General features: G+C 40.6%; 1 protein-coding gene across 7 annotated transcripts in view; it reads left to right on the top strand.

Annotated features, from left to right (window-relative positions):
• IRAK3 (interleukin 1 receptor associated kinase 3) overlaps positions 1 to 14,442 on the top strand; it is a 78,096-nt gene extending 63,654 nt beyond the window's left edge. For 4 of the 7 annotated variants that reach the window (XM_033440565.2, XM_004276601.4, XM_033440564.2 and 1 more), the window contains one exon: positions 582 to 7,726. In XM_033440565.2, the coding sequence (XP_033296456.1) occupies positions 582 to 1,097 (516 nt within the window). In that variant the 3' untranslated portion in view covers positions 1,098 to 7,726. Of the gene's footprint in view, positions 1 to 581; positions 7,727 to 13,634 lie in introns of those variants that run through there. The other 3 variants (XR_004486940.2, XR_004486938.2, XR_007469969.1) reach the window with 3 other exon arrangements.
• The last annotated feature ends 2,814 nt before the right edge of the window (positions 14,443 to 17,256 follow it).

Raw genomic sequence — 17,256 nt, forward strand, 5'->3', positions numbered from 1 at the left:
ATTATAAAGCTCTCTATACGTATTTTTTAAATTACGTGTGTGTGTAAATGTATGTTATTTTATATCAGGTTAATGGTTCTCAATTCAGCTGCATATCCAAATCAACTGCAAAGCTTGTAAAATACAGATCCCTGGGCCCCCATGTCCATATTTTTTGAATGACCATCTTTAGGTTGGGGCTAAGGGATCTGTTTTTTAAGAAAGCTTCCCTAGGTAGTCTGGCATTTGAGAACTATAGATTGGGTTCACCATCCCCTGACCCCTTCCAATCCTCCACATATTAAGGCTGAAGTAAAAAATGATAAGAGATTCATCCAAGGTCACAAAGTAGTTGGTGGCAAATCTAGGCATAAAGTCAGGTCTCTTGATAATCAATTTCTTTTCTACTTTGCTTCAAGTCACTTAATTTATCAACATGAAGGAGTTTAGCTAATCTTTAATTCCTTCGCATTTCAAATTCTATAGTTGAATTTATTTCATGAAAATAAGAGAATATTCCTTAATAGGTAGACAGAAAAAAAAGGTAAAAGGAGAGGTTATTCAGACTTCACCCAATGTGTGTTGGCTTCTTGGTTAATCAGGTCCTAACTGTCCTTGAAAGTACTCAAGCCAGCTTGTATTTTGCGGAAGATCCTCCCACATCCTTGAAGTCCTTCAGGAGTCCTTCTCCTCTGTTCTTCGATAATGTACCAAGTATTCCAGTGGAAGATGATGAAAACCAGAATAATCCATCGCTGCCTCACGATAAAGGTTGGAGAAAAGGGAGAACGACTCAGAAAACTCCCTTTGAATGCAGCCAGTCTGAGGTTACATTCCTGGGCTTTGACAGAAAGACAGGGAGTGGGAGGAATGAGGACACTAGCAACGTGCCCAGTTCTGCTTGTGAAGAAAGTTGGTCTCCAAAGCCTGCAGCTCCATCCCAGGATGTGAGGGCCTCTGGTGTGAGTATGGACCCTTCTGCGGAAGTTCCAGGGCATTCCTACAGGAGCATGCCAGTGGAGGCTAGCTGTTCCTCTGAATTTTCCTGGAATGAATGTGAACAGTGCAAAAAGGCATCAGTTTCACCAGAAGATAAAGAAGAAAGCAAGTATTGCTGAGGCACCTGAGTACAGGTCTCATCCTGGGAAGACATTGTCTTTATGGGTAGCGCCAAGAGGATGATTGATGGTGAATTTGGGTAATGCAGATCAATGATCGGAACAATTCTATTCCATTCCTTCCAACTTGTAGAACAGAGTGGCTTAAAGTTTTGTTTTAGCACGATCATTGCCTCATGATCAAACCTGGACTAAATTAGAACCATTCAGAATTACTTAAGATTGTAGACTCTGACTTCAGACCAACAAAACAGTCAAAACCTACCAAAATGGAAGTGGATTCCAGTGTCTTCTCCCTCAGCATCCACGTGACTCCTCAGAGCCTCCAGTCTGCCAGGTACATTCAGTTCAGTTGGATTCCATTGTTTTGGTTTAGCTTGCTTGCGAAGGTCGTCAGAAACGTCTAACTTGTAAATGTTAATAGATACCATACCTTTTTAAAGAATTGCCTTTTTGCTTATTTCAATCAACTCTTAGTATATTTCTGTTCATCCCTGTCAAGTCTGCCTATCTGAACATGAGCCATGACATGCCCAAGATCTGTATTTCTGTATTTAAACTCTTAAGATAGTTTATCTCCTATAATATTGACTATTATTACAATTTTTTTTACATAGAGACTGTTATATCCTGAATAGAATGTATGAAATTTTAATCAAGCCATTTTTGTTCCAAGAAAATGGCTGGTCATAAAGGCCTAGGTCAGTTTTTTCTTTGATTCCAACTCTGTGCCTTTACTGCTGGTGTTTACTAGATCTCCCCCTTCTGAAATCCTACCCAATCTTTCAGAGCCCACCATAACTGCCATCCTCCAGGAAGCTTTCCTAATCTTTCCAGCCAATAGTAATCACTTTATCAGCATTTCCATAGCAATTTCTTTTTTTTTTCCATTTTTAAAGATTTTTAATTGAAGTACAGTTGATTTACAGTGTTGTGTTAGTTTCTGGTGTACAGCAAAATGATTCAGTTAGATGCATATATACATATTCTTTTTCATGTTCTTTTCCATTATGGTTTATTACAGAAAATTGAATATAGTTCCCTGTGCCATTCAGTAGGACCTTGTTGTTTATTTTATATATAGTAGTTCGTATCGGCTAATCCCAAACTCCTAATTGACCCCCCCTTTCCCCTTTGATAACAATGTTTGTTTTCTGTGTCTGTGAATCTGTTTATGTTTTGTAAATAAGTTCATTTGTATCATCTGTAGCAATGTCTCTGTATTTCTGTTTTATATTTGTCACTTTCTGAATTATATCCAAGTTGCCTGTGCTATCATCTCTCTCTTCCTAGATGGTAAACTCCTGTATTAGTTTCCTACTGTCGCTGTAACAAATTGTCACAAGCTTAGTGGCTTAAAACAACATAAATTAATTATTTTACAGTTCTAGAGGTCAGAAGTCCTTGGCATTCCTTCTGAAGGCTCTAGGGGAGAATTCGTTCCCTTGCCTTTTCTAGCTTCTAGACACTGTATGCATTCTTTGGTTCATGGCTTCTTCCTCTATCCTCAAAGCCAGCAACATGACATCTTTAAATCTAGATCTCTCTCTGAACTCTTTTTCATCACCACTTCCTCTTTCTTTGGCCCTCCAAAGGATCCTTGTGATTGCATGGGGCCCACTCAGATAATACAGGAAAACCTCTGCATCTTAAGATCCTTAATTTAATCACACCTGCAATGTCCCTTTTCTCCTCTAAAGTCATATATTCACAGGTTTCTGGAATTAGGACATGGACATCTTTGGGGCCATTACTCTGTCTGTCACATTCCCTGACTGTGTAGGGTCCATCTCTTCAGGGCCTAGCATGTTATCCTATACAGAGCAGGTGTTTCCTTATAAGTTAAATTGAGTTACATTATCTCTGTGAACCCACATAATCAAAAATTCAGCTATAATAAACATTCCGGAGTAAATGAACAAAGTGGGGATAATGACTGTCTTTATGATGATGGACAGAAACACTCCACGAAAACCATTTCCAGAGGATTTACAGAATCTCCCTCTCCAGGATGTTTATAATAAAAGGGCAGACCTCTAGTTTTCTCTGCATCAAAGGAATAGGCCTATGATTGTTTTTTGTAGGTTTTTTTTTTTTTGGTAAGTCAGTACGGTTGAGTTAATCATAGTCAGATTGGAGTCCAGATTCAAGAACAATTAATCAAAGAAGGAAGTCGTCAGAAATCAGGGTCAGGTTAACAGACCAAGGTCAGAAACACGGAGCTACAATTCTGGGAAAAAGGATCTCATGGCAGGAAGTGAGGTTCAAAACACAATAAGCCTTAGCCTGATTGACAAGCCAAATAAAAGCCCCAGGCAAGCAGTTGGGAGAGGCCATCCCTGAGGGCTGGTCTGGGGGGACCTGGCTGCCCAGTGATGTCTTCCCCATCTGAGCATGAAGAATGTGTTCACAGTGCTCCCAAACTGCCCATATGCTAAGACTATCAGGGGAAAGGGTTGCACTAGACCTCTTGTGACCTGTCCAGTTTGAAAACTCTTGATTATACACGTTAATCAAGGAATCAGTAAAAGTCTTCAACATTGGCCTTATATATCGCCAACGATTCTGAGGCCGATTCAGCTTGTCTTATGTAGTCTGAAAGTATTTTGGCTGAATCGGGCAAATAAGCCTAGAATTGTGTGAAGTTGCCACTAATAATTCAAACGAGGTAATCAAGATAATCAACAACTGACTCTGTGTTAAACTGCTCTTCACTTTGAATCCGAATCCCCCAGTGCCTTCAAAGAGAGATCATTAAGGAAGCTCTGATTGACAGCAGGCCCACACCATTATTCATCACATGTGTAATCCGTTGGTATGATGTTGATTTGAACTTGCTTAGTTGACTTAAAGCAGTGTTTCTCAAAAACAAAAAACAAACAACAAACAGTGTTTCTCAAACTTTAACATGCAGCAAAATGACATGGAAGGCTTGTTAAAAACACAGATTGCTAGCTCCCAACCTATTACATGGGATTTTGCTTAGCACTGAGTAGAAGCTCTAGAAACACTATTAGTCAATGATCTTTTTAACTAGATCACCTTGCTAGGGTGTGACTATTTTAGACATCTTAAAGACCAAGTCAGATTAGCTGGCAATAACCTAATTAATGATATGGTAAGCAGATACCACTGTGGCTAGAAATTACCAGAATTTTCTATTGAGTGATGCAGTCCTTACTAGATTTGCCTTCTAGTGGGTGTGTTAATAAATGTTAACTGTTAGGAATTAAATCTTGCATCCTGCTACAGGCAATAAGAGGATACCTTTGTGGCTTCATGATGTAAAGACTAAGACACATGAAGAAACCAATAATGAGCCCCCAAGTGTTTCCTCTGATCAGCAAACGTGAATTAGTAAAGAATTTCACTCATCTTCATCCTTATAACGCACCATGGGCAATCCTCCAGGCAGATCCTATTTACTTGATAGGTTTTTGTGCCATTTTACAATCCCCAAAACATAAAGAAAGTATTTTGTTGTTTTTGAAATTAGGTATGTGATTTCTGACGTAGTCAATTTTATTGGCTTCCGGAGAATTGTTATAACGATCTGTGACCCACTGCATAATTGTGACGTTTCATGAGGTGGTACATCCTCTTGTGTAAAACAGCTTTTATGACCTGAGGTATGATGAGTCTAGGAAGTGAGGGTTACATGAGTAGCATTTATGAAGAATCAAGGCACTGTGTTAGCTACTAGGGTACCGAGTAAGGAGCAAACATTTTAGAAAGGACGAAAAGGCATCTACCCAAGTTAACTGTTCAGTGACATCTGTTATTTGAACCATAAACTATTGGAACCGAAAGCAAGGGCTGAAAGGGTGAGGAAGAGGTCTTACCCTTTTTACTGTGCACTTTCGAGAGGGCGAGGAAGGTATCTTGGAGAAGCTTCCTGGAAAGAGAGAAGGGGTTAAGAGAAATAGAAAAGAACACCCAAGAAGCACTCCAGGATGGATACCCAGGGAACCAGGGGTCCACAGCTCTACCAGACCCCTGCACAGCCCCATCTCTGGGGCTGGAAGGATGCGGTGAGGGCAAAGGGAACCGGGTCCAGAGCTGTGGATGTTTTTTTCCATTTAACCTTTACAGCCACCGTGAAGGTATGAATCCCATTTTATAGATGAGGAAACTGACTCAGGGTGGGTATGTAACTTGCCTAAGGTCGTCCCAGATCTGGAGGAGCCAGGATTTGAACCCACCTCTGTCAGACTTCAAAGCCCATGGTCTTTCTTGTACTCGACATGACACAAAGAAGCCACTGCAGATTCAAGCCCCTATGCAAAGGTCATTTGTCGATTCTAAAACTTTTCAGTAGGGACAGAAGCCTCACCATGTTTCCTGCCTTTTTCATTATTCTGTTCCTCTGCTTCAGGCACCCACCTCTGCAGTCATTTGATATGAGTTCAGTGAATTCATTCATTCATTGAATAAATATTTACCGATGGCCTCCTTTGTGTCAGACACTGTTCTAAGAGCTGGAGATACAGTGAAGATCAAAACCAACAAAAATCCCTGCCTTCATGGCACTTACATTTGAGTGAAAAATGAGTGAGTGGATGAACAGGAAATACTGTGGGAGAGTTGTAATCTCAGTTCTATCACTAACCAGCAGATCTCCGTGGGACCAGCCAAACTGAGTCGTCTCAAAAAAGAGTATTCTCCAGACATAGACCCTGGCTTCTCTGCCAGCTCTTTTGTCAGGATTCAGAGATGTTTTCTCCTTGTCCTGTGGTATAGCTCATGTCTCCACGCTAGCCTGTGGCTTTGCTGTTAGTGTCTATGGCATACTTTGTGGCAATCATGACAGCACTTCTTCCACTGACCTATGACTTCTTCAGGGCATTCATTGGGCTACTGATGCCATCTTCAGCAGGCTTCTGCTAAGAAATTTGAAGCATCTACACATGCCTCACTGCACCATCACCACAAGCTGGAACTGCCTGTTGACTTCTCTCTCCTCCATAAAACTGAAACTTCCATGAGGGCAGAGGCTATATCTTGCTCCTTTGGTATCCCTAACAGCTAGCACAGTACCTGGCACATACTACGGCCCAACGAATATTTGTAAAATGAATGAATTGAATAATCCTTCAAAACCTCTTCAGAATCATTGGTATCTAGTGTCTCAACACGGTCATCTAGATTGCACCCAAAGTCTGTCTTTCTAATATCCAGACTGTCACCAATCATTTGCTTAAATGGTTCCATTTCACCATTCTTGGATGAAAGTTATGAATTTCAAATATTAATATCTGTGATATCTTTGAAAAGAGGAATTAGAAATTGTATATGTTGCTTATAAATTTGCTTCACGGTGAAAAACATTCCCAAATCGTGTCTATGCAATGATAAGCCAACATTTTGACAGGGAATAAACTGACGTTTGTTGTATTTTGCTTCCATCTTTCTGTCCCAAATTATTTGTGTATTTGATGGTCCATTAGATTTTATTGCAGGTATTTCCTTGGGAGGCATTTTTATTCCAAAGGTGCCTACCAAACCTGCATTACCCACCAAACTTTCACTTAAGAGCCTTCTTACTGATGTCATCTGCCTAATTGCAAATTTTTATGGTCATCTGTATAAGTAGCAAGAGAGTATTTCCAATGTTTTTCAGTGGCTCCTTAGTTTTAAAACTTTCTTATAGACAAATGTTAGTTGGGATAGAGGGTAGGAAGGTAGGAAGAGTGTACTTGCAGGAGATTCAGACTCAGTTAATATTGGTGTATTTAGTCCTGTGCTAGCTGCATTCACACATCATCTAAGCTCTTGAGCTGGGTTCTGTTACTATAAGATCAAGGAAAATGAGGTTCAAAGAAGTTGACTCTCATTCTGAGTCACACTGCTGGGGATACAAACTGAAAATTCTTTATTTAAGCCCAGGAAATACCTGCTCTGAAAAGGAGTAAATTAAAAAATTAAAAGTATCCCCTATTTGAAAATGAAAACAGCTAATAAATATGTTTTTATTATTTTTAATTATGATTAATTGTGTCCTCACAGATGGGCAAAATTAAAACAATTGACAGGAGTATGGGCAAATGGGTATTCTTATTCACTATTGGCAGGAGTGGAGATTAGTACAGCCTTTCTAGAAGGTAGTATGTCAAAATTTTAAATGGTGAGACACTTTTACCCAGCAATTTGTTTAGGAATTTATCCTAATGAATAAAAGTTTCACAAGTGTGTAAACATGAGGGCAAAGATGTACTTTTTAGTGTTTGCATATTAAAATATTGGAAACAGCCTAAATATCCTTCCATAGAAGATGGGTTAAATAAATTACAGCACAAATATACAATTGAGTTGTATGCAACTAATTAAAAATTGTTTAGATCTGTGTTTATTGCTATAGAAAATTTGTCCCTGAAATATTATTGAATGAGAAAGCAGACTACCGAATAGTATGTTTAATATGGGCCCATTTATAACATTAGATATTTTTAAATAATATGTGTTTCATAGAGAAATCTTCGCTAAAAAGTTAATGATGGTTTCTTTCTGGGCTGTGGCGTTTGGGTGCTCTTTACTTTCTTTAGACGTTTATGTATTTGAAGTTTTTATAATGAGTATGTATCACTTTTATTATCAGAAAACAATAAAGCTATTTTTATTTTGGAAAAAAATGTTCTCTAGATTTCTACGTTTGCCTGACTCTTCGCTCAGCTGTGCCCTCGGTAACAACTGGCAACTGGTAATAATGCTTTTATTCCAATGCCCTTTATTATTTTTGTCTTCCAACCCTAGTGACTGACGCTCCCACGTAGATTTGTCTGGTATCCCCCGAGTAACAAGTTTTGAGAGGGCTTATAAAAGAAAAGTCCAAGAGGCAAAAACCAGACAAGCTGAAATACAGAAGAATGGAGAAGAGATCACAGTACACAACTGAGAATATCTGTAATTAAATATTAGTTGATTTTGGCAAAATCTTTAAAAGTTACCCTTAAGATCTATACTTGTTTCAAGTACTTCAAGAAGCAACCTACAGTTAAATTAGGGCTTCCCTGGTGGCGCAGTGGTTGAGAGTCCGCCTGCCGATGCAGGGGACACGGGTTCGTGCCCCGGTCCAGGAGGCCCACGTACCGCGAAAAAAAAAAACCCCAAAACAAAAAAAAAAAAAACAAAAAAAGAAGCAACCTACAGTTAAATTAAAGATCTTTGGGGAGATAAATTTTTCACCCTTAAGTATCCATACCCCAGACTTGTGCCCCACTCTCCGTTTCTAGCCTACACAAAAATTTTAACTTGCTGAATTTAGTAGACTCTGGTTATCATTATCAACTGAAAATAAAACTTGCAACAGTGCAGAGAAAGAATGGCTGACTACCGTGCTTTTCTCCAGCAGGTAGAGGTGGAGGCTATATAACAATGCTAACGGGATCCACAATAACACATGAATTATAAAGGGAAAAAGCAAAGTATACACTAGGGTAAAATACCAATTCTGATGAGCTCTGTCTGGGACTGTTGTGGACATTACGAAGTTATGGAGTGTGTAAATATAAAAACACTTCCTAGGCAAATCCAGCTGAAAGATAAATGAATGTTGGCTTCTTAAGAGCATAACATAGCCACAAATTTTGTTCTTTTATACTAAATTAATGTGTTGGTGCTATTCTTGTGTTTCCTAGAAGGGAAATGCCAGGTAATCCCAATGGTACCATCATTACAAAGATTTCAACAAAAGAGAAGTTAAGGAATCCAATACATAAATACAGTGTAAAATGGAATCATTCTGAACAGCACGTTGGAGTGAGGTAGAAATAACTTCTGGTGGTCTTCCTAGTCCCATTATTCACTAATGATAATTTCATGTCCTTCTGAAAGTGTACAGGCAAATTATGGTGTACTTGCAGGACCATTAAACACTGGATCTTGTGATGTTTTTAAATGTTTGTAACAGGATTTTTAAATAAGGGCTGCAGTGACTTCAGCCAAGGGCAAATATTAATCAATGACCTTTTATTGTTTTTATTTTATATACCTGGAGGAAAGGGCGTGCTTACCTCCCAGTATGCGTACAAAGCCAAATATGCACGTTTACGTTAACTCGCTGCCTGCAGCTCTAAGGCCATTTGCTTTGTGATGGGAGGCAGAGCGATCTCTGACATTTTCATTATGCATCTGTCTGGCAGTTTGAAGCAGGAGAAATAATTCATGTGATTGCTAGTATCCTGTCTTGGCCATTAAAATGTATTTCCCTAATAAAAAAATTATCACCATATTTTATAAGGCATAGTCTGACATGTCTTCTTCTTTCTCCCCATCTCGTATCCTGGCATCATCGCTCCTGATTTCAATAGTCATGTGAGTGAACCAAGTAGCATTACTGCATCACAGTTAAAAGATCTCATTGATTACAGTGAAGCCACACTTAAACTTCCCTTCAGCCACTGTTCCCATGGCCACACTGGACCCTATCGCCACCTGAAGCTGCTGCACATCAGAAATCACAGTATGTTGTCCTTGACTTTATAAAGACCTCCCATTACCTGATCTCTCCTTTTTTTTTTTTTTTTTTAAAGAAGATGTTGGGGGTAGGAGTTTATTTATTTATTTATTTTTGCCGTGTTGGGTCTTCCTTTCTGTGCGAGGGCTTTCTCTAGTTGTGGCGAGCGGGGGCCACTCTTCATCGCGGTGCGCGGGCCTCTCACTGTCGCGGCCTCTCCCGTTGCGGAGCACAGGCTCCGGACGCGCAGGCCCAGCGGCCACGGCTCACAGGCCCAGCTGCTCTGCGGCATGTGGGATCCTCCCGGACCGGGGCACTAACCCGCGTCCCCTGCATCGGCAGGCGGACTCTCAACCACTGCGCCACCAGGGAAGCCCCTGATCTCTCCATTTTGTCCGGGCCTATCAGTGATCCTCTCCCATCTGCTCCATGTTTTTTCCTTTGCATAAGCTGGGCCATGCGTTCATCTGTATCAGTGATTGTGCTTATGGAGAAACAGAACCCCTACTAGGTGTTTCAAACAGATGAAATTTAATATTGGGAATCGGCTATCAAAGGGTTGGAAAGCCTAGAAGAGCGAAAAGAGGAAAATGTGAAGTTATCCAGAGATTAGTAACTACAGGAAGCCATTCTCACTCTTATGGATGAAAGAGAAAAAAGGGAAAATGTATAACTAAGAGCCCACGACCCCTGTACTGCTGAGGCTGCTGATAACTTGCTGCCGATGCTTCTGGAATAGTGTTGCCAAGGAGAAAAGCAGGAATGTGGACGGAACCACCACCTGTGCTGCTGCCACTGTCACTGCCAGGGGCCCAGTAAGAAGCAGGGAAAGAAAAACCTCTATTTCTTCCACATCCCGTTATGAGAAGTTAGCTGCCAAGGGCATCTAGGAAATACAGGGGGGGGGTTTTGATTTTCCTTTTGGCTGCCTTGGGTCTTCGTTGCTGCGCGCGGGCTTTCTCTAGTTGCGGCGCGCGGGGGCTACTCTTCGTTGAGTTACGCGGGCTTCTCATTGCGGTGGCTTCTCTTGTTGCAGAGCACAGGCCCTAGAGCGTGCAGGCTTCAGTAGTTGCAGCACGTGGGCTCAGTAGTTGTGGCTCATGGGCTCTAGAGCGCAGGTTCAGTGGTTGTGATGCATGGGCTTAGTTGCTCCACGGCATGGGGGATCTTCCCAGACCAGGGATCGAACCTGTGCCCCTTGAGTCGGCAGGAGGATTCTTAGCCACTGCGCCACCAGGGAAGTCCTGGAAATACAGTTTTGTCTGAACTATAGTGGAAAGCACAGACAGGCAAGCGTGGAGCTAAAAGCCAAAAGACAAATCCTACTCTTCAGCTGTTCAGCAGTTATCCTCACCCTTGTACCCTTTATTTAACCTTGCAGTAACAATAATAGTATCATACAAATAACCCTAAAATAATTCAAGATGCTGTCACTCTCCCAAAAGAGGAGACACAAGGTCTCATCAGTCATCATTTCTGTCTCTAGGTGATCTTAATTTATCTTCCACCTGGATTTTCTAAGAATAAAGGTAATCATCACCAACATTTCTTGTACAGAAGAAATGAGAGGGAAAAATAAAAATTGGTTAATATACACAAATACAAAACAAAGGAAATATGCATGGCTGCTGTGGTCTTTGTTTCTATAATTTGTCACAAGGCTTTAATTTGTATTTACAATGTGCTTTTTTTAAGTCTCCTTCCATGTTTCCTTTGCCCTCAGCCAGCACCCTGGTTGTCTATGTTTCCTTCCCTGATGGCGTGCACCGAACCTTCATTCCTGAAGGCTTATTCCTCAGTGACCCTGCCTTTATTAATGTGTAACCACTGCACATTAACTTTTACCCCTGGATATGGAACTATTAGCAAAGCAGAATTCCCTGGATTCCCAACCTATTCCTTCCTGCCCTCGCTGTGCTCACCAATCTGGTCTCCCCTTGAAAACTGCAATCAATCCCCAGAGCCAGTATAATAACCTACTTCTTTCTTCTTGGTTCAGTGGCACAAAGAGCCCCGAAAGACAGTCCCTCAACTTCCAGTTCAGTGAAACCATGGTTGTGTCCACAGGGATCATTTCTCACTTGAGATCCAGGACCTTTAAGTTAGCAGAGTTCTGAGTCTGGGACGAAGAGATGGGAAGCAAAAAAGAAAAAACATGTGAGCAGGTATTTTTATTTTTCACAGCATCCTGGTCATTGAAAACTGGGGAAAAATTTAAATCATCAATAACTCTCTTAAAATATATAGTCAAATCAAATGTAATACTTTCAATAGGGTAGGTAAAAAGAATATTAGTTATTCTGTCATTTAATTTGGGTATGTTACTGTCAATTTAGTCTAAGGTTGTGCTGGGTGGAGATACATGCATGCACATATGCATGCATGTATGTGCTTGTCTGCAGTGTATGTGTGTGTGTGTCTCTCGAATTCATCACTTTATACTAGCTCTTACTGAGCTTGTGGACCTACCAAGACCTCTTGAGGTCTTTTTCACATAACCTGCTGATAGCACACCTCTCCTTCATCCTTTCCTTGTGTAATTGATTTTTATGAAATAAAACCCAGAGTATATTACATTTGCATTTTTATAACACTATCCAACCATTTTTAAATGACTTAATATGCCTCGTGCTTCAGTGCCATCTTGTTTGTTTTGATTTATTGATCCCACCTTTTGAGCTTATCACGCTGCCTTTCAGCAGTCAGCTCCAGCCTCGCTAGCCTTCTTGCACGCCAAGCTCATCCCCATGCAGGACTTTCACACTCGCTGTTCCTCTGCCTGGAACTCTCTTCCCCAATAATTTCTCCCTCTGCTATTACTCTCTATCACCTTTTACACTGTATCCTTCAATTTATTTGTCAGTGCATGATATTATATATTTATTTGTTTATCATCAGTCTTCTCTAGAATATAAAATCCATGAGGTCAAGGACTTTCACTTGTTCACCGATGGATCCCTGCCACACTTAGAAAATTTCCTGAAACATAACAGATGCTCCATAAACATTTTTTGAACACATGAACTAGCTAGTCTTTAAAGAAATTTTTAATTGAATTATGGTTGATTTACAATATTGTGTTAGTTTCAGGTGTACAGCAAAGTGATTCGGTTATATATATATTTTTTCAGGTTCTTTTCCATTATAGTTTATTACAAGATATTGAATAGAGTTCCCTGTGCTATACAGTAGGACCTTGTTGTTTATCCTATATACAGTAGTCTATATCTGCTAATCCCATACCCCTAATTTATCCCTCTCCCCTTTCCCCTTTGGTAATCATAAGTTTGTTTTCTATGTCTGTGAGTCTGTTTTTGTTTTGTAAATAAATTCATTTGTATTATTTTTTAGATTCCACATATAAGTGATATCATAATATTTTCTTAAAATTTTTAATTTTATTATCCAACCTTTAAGTTCTGTTCAGACTTGTATCATTGGCCGGTTTGATGAGATTGCTTTCTCTATCCACAAAATTGTTGATAAAAAGTGCTCTACAGGATAAGGCCAGTTTCAGAACCATGTGGCACTCCACAGAGTACTTTCTTTGAGGTTAATGTCTTTCCAATAATTTTTAAAAATTAGGAATAAATTCAACGGACTCTGATTTCATCTCATTTTCCAAATACTTCTCTATCTTGAATGCAAGATATGATCCAAGTTCTTTAAGTAGTGCAAGAGGGACTTCACAAACTGGTCCCAAACAATTTTTCTGTCATTTATATCCCATCACTACCTGCTTCCTGCCTCCTGTCCATAGACTTTGTATCTTTCATTCTAGTCCCACTAAACTTGTTATGATTCCTGAAGCATACCACGTCCCTTCTCATCTCCATGCCTTAGCACATGCAGTTCCAGCTATCTGGAATACCCTCCTCTCCCATCCCCACCTTCAGCTAGGTCCATCCTTATACACCATCCACGACCTAGCATAAATATCACTTTCTCCATGAATCCTTCCCAAACTTCCCTGGGTGATTAATCACCCACTCCTCTGTTCTCCCTCAGTAATTTAGATGTTTGTCCACTGCTGCATTTTGCTTATTGTTTGTAATCTTTACCATATTATTTATGTCTCTTTTCAGTGTTAAGATGCTGACCTCCTCCAGGTATGAAGTTAGATACTGATGGATATCTACTGAATAAATGAAAAACATAATGAAATATTTAGTTCATTTCTTGTTACAGCTTTAAAAAAGCAGGTCGTGCCCAGTAGGACTGGCTTCCATCAAGGATGGCATTGACATTGGTGAGTTTTTGGGATCCATCTTAGCCTTGCCATCTCAGAGACCTGAATTCCTCAGTCTGTTTGGAATGGACTTACTCTCAGTGGCAGAGCTGCATTGATCAGGTTCATGGAGGTTTATAAAAATCAGCATACTAATTCTCTACTTTCTAATGAAAAAATATAGCTGTCCAGAGAACTGAAATCCTCAAGTCAACCTATTAGTGCATTGTCCCCCTGGAGGCAAGTTATATTTGAAGCAATATGATATGGCCCAGGGGAATTCGTTGATCTTAAGTATTCCTCAATGAAGGAAGCTTGAGACTGTCTCATGCACTAGAGAAGTAGTCTCTCCAAGGAAACTTGGTGCTTAACCAAGACTGCCACGCCTGGGCAGGGCCTGGGTGATCACCTTCAACATGTCCGCTAACTCTCCATTTCCTGTGCAGCTTTGGTCAACCCACATCTCTTGGCCCAGACAGGACTTAAAGAAATTTCACTAAATGTCTGGTGACAAAGTTATGTTTGTATCTGAGTTCCCATTCTTCCCATTTATATAATCATGGACGCTCTCCTGGTTTGTTCCTGTTCATATTTACTGTGTATAGATTTAACTAACTTAACTCCAAGGACAGCTATATTTCCACCTCATTGCCAACCCTGTTTGATGACAACAAGACCTAAAAGGGTTGAGTGGCTAATCAAGGTCTTAGAACTTCTCAGTGGAAGAGGCAGAAATTCATCCCTGGTCTTGTTGCTCTAATCTGGTATGCTTTCTATTATTATTTTCATGTGGAAATCCCTAATAATTATTCAAGAAGGACTAGTTCTTAGCCTTTTTTACCTGATTAAACACATGTTTTTTCAAAAGGCTTAAAAACTTTGACACATTGTTGGCACATGTATGAATCTATCCTATGGAAATCATATCCTATGGAGGTACAAAAATTATAGCTAGAAGGATGTTCATTGCTACATGGTTTACAATAGTTAATAGCTGAAAAGAACCTAAATGTTCAACAACAGGAAATTTGTGAAATTATAACTATAGTTATTAACATAATGTTATAAAGAATGTTCGCCTTACATTGTTAAGTTGGAAAAGGCAGATTACGAAACACTATGTAAAATAGGATCCTACTTTTTGCAAAAAGAAAGTATATGGATACATAAATATAGAAAAAGAACTAGAAGAAAATAAAAATAAAGAAAGTGGTTAGGATTATAACGATGTTTTTCCTTTTTTGGCTTATTTGTTTTTTTAAAATTTTCTACAATGAACATGTATCAATTTTAAAAATGATTGCCATTATTAGAATAGTTGAAAATTAATTTTCATAATCTTATTTGATGGGATTTGAATAGAAAATAAAAACCATATGCAACAGTATATCAGTATTTTCATTATGTAGCTTTCTGTGTAAGAAAGCTGCTTTTATCTTTCTACTTCACGTTATTAATTTCCTGTAGTGATATTCCACTAGAGGAGCTCTTTAAACTTATTAATCGCCTGTATTTCTATCCACATAAATGCAGACAAGTCTTTTTTGTTGTTGTTCTCTGGGAGAGACTATTAAAAGATAGTGAGGGTAATGACCCCCAAGCAAATATTCAAGGGACGCAGCTGAATTTGTTAGAATACTACAGTGATGTGATACCAATTACGCTTCTGTTTCCAGTGTGGGAGAGTAAAGTGTATATGAAAGCTGCAGAATGCACTTCTTCATAGTCTATCCCCCACAAATGTTGCTCCATTGGAATGGAGACTGCAGGAGAACACCGGTAGACCAGCATGAAATATCCTTCCACTGGTCAGTCATACCATGTTTGTAGGTGAAGTGCAGCAGCAGTTGGATCAAGGAATGTTAATATTTCATTATAACTCAATTGAAATTTAATTCAGTTTCTGAATTCAGAGGATTTAAAACCAGCATAATTGAAAGTCATAAAATGTAAAGTCTTCTGATTGTATTCTCTCATCCTCATACACTCGTCTTCCCTCCAGGGTTTCTTTGCTCACTGCCCACCTCCCTCCCAGACAGCTCTGCTCAGTCCGGTGGAATGGTCACTTGCTTGCACAGAAATGTCTCTTCATTCTCAACCTGCTCAAGATATTGTGTTAACAAAGACCATATCTTCCCATTATCTTAACAAAACCTGGCTCTCACCAAGAACGCTGCTTTGCTTCCTTTACAATTCGGTCCTGGGAAGGGTGCTCCTTCTTCCATGAACCTGACACCTCTAGGGCAGGGAGGAGGAGGTCCAATCCTTCCAGCTGCACACCGCTGCTCCTATGCCATTCACCTCCCAGTCCAGGGAGGCTTCACGGTCATGTGTCCAGTGCAGTCACACGGGCCCCCATGCACAAAATTGTCCCAGGCTTGGGGGTTCATGCTTTGCAGTGGTCATCTTGAAACTCTTAACAATTGTTATGGGCTGAATTGTTTTGTCCCCCCAAAATTCATATTTTGAAGTCCTAACCCTCAGTACCTCACAATGTGACTGTATTTGAAAATAGGGTCCTTTAAAGACCCTTTACTCAAGGTTAACTGAGGTCATTGGGATCGGCCCTAATCCAATATGACTGGGAAGAAAAGGAGATTCCTAATCTTATAAGATTCATTATAAGAAGAGGAGATAAGGACACAGACAGGAAAGACTACATAAAGACACAGGGAGAAAATGGCCACCTCCAAGCCAAGCAAAGAGGCCACGAGATAAACTAAACCTGCCATTATCTTGATCTCAAACTTCTAGCCTCCAGAAATATGATGATATAAATGTCCGCTGTTGAAGCCATTCAGTTGTAGTTCTTTGTTACAGCAGCCTTAGCAAACTAACATAACAGTTTCACCTTTTAATTTGTACTTTGTAACTGAAGTCTGATGGAACAATGGAGCCTGCACCAGGGGCCTGGAGCCTTGGCTCCACCTTCCACTGCCTCCCCACCTTCCCTGGTCAGCTTCTTGCGTCTCACTCTCCCCTTCCCTGACCCCCAGCACCCTGGGTCCCAGCCAGCCTTCCCCTTTCCGCGCCCTCCCCAGGACAGTGATTGGGTCATGTCATCAGAACAAGCCTACTGGTGCTTGTTCCTGCTGTTGCCCTCCGCCCCTGGTGAGGGACTGGATGCAGGCACAGGTAGGGTTTAAAGTTGGGGCAACACTGCCCTGTGCCATCTTCAGGGAGAGCATGGAAGCACCATCTCCTCTCCAGGCTGGCAGGGTCACAGTGTGTGTGCTTGAATCTCTTGCCCGACCAAATCCAGGCACCAGGCATGGGGTTGTCCTTCTGCTCTGGGGTGGCGTGGTGGGTTGAGGGAAGGGGAGACTGATTTCTTTGCCTTCAGCTGGGGTGCAGCATCTCAGGGAAGGTAGAACTGCTAAGCCGGTGGACCATGCCCTGAGTCATGGGACAGAGCCGCCACTGGGCACCTGTGAGGGTCCGCACTCACTCTGCAGGGATTCCCCTTGTCCAAGGGACCA

This window comes from Orcinus orca, chromosome 11 (assembly GCF_937001465.1).
Source record: "Orcinus orca chromosome 11, mOrcOrc1.1, whole genome shotgun sequence".
NCBI lineage: Eukaryota > Metazoa > Chordata > Mammalia > Artiodactyla > Delphinidae > Orcinus > Orcinus orca.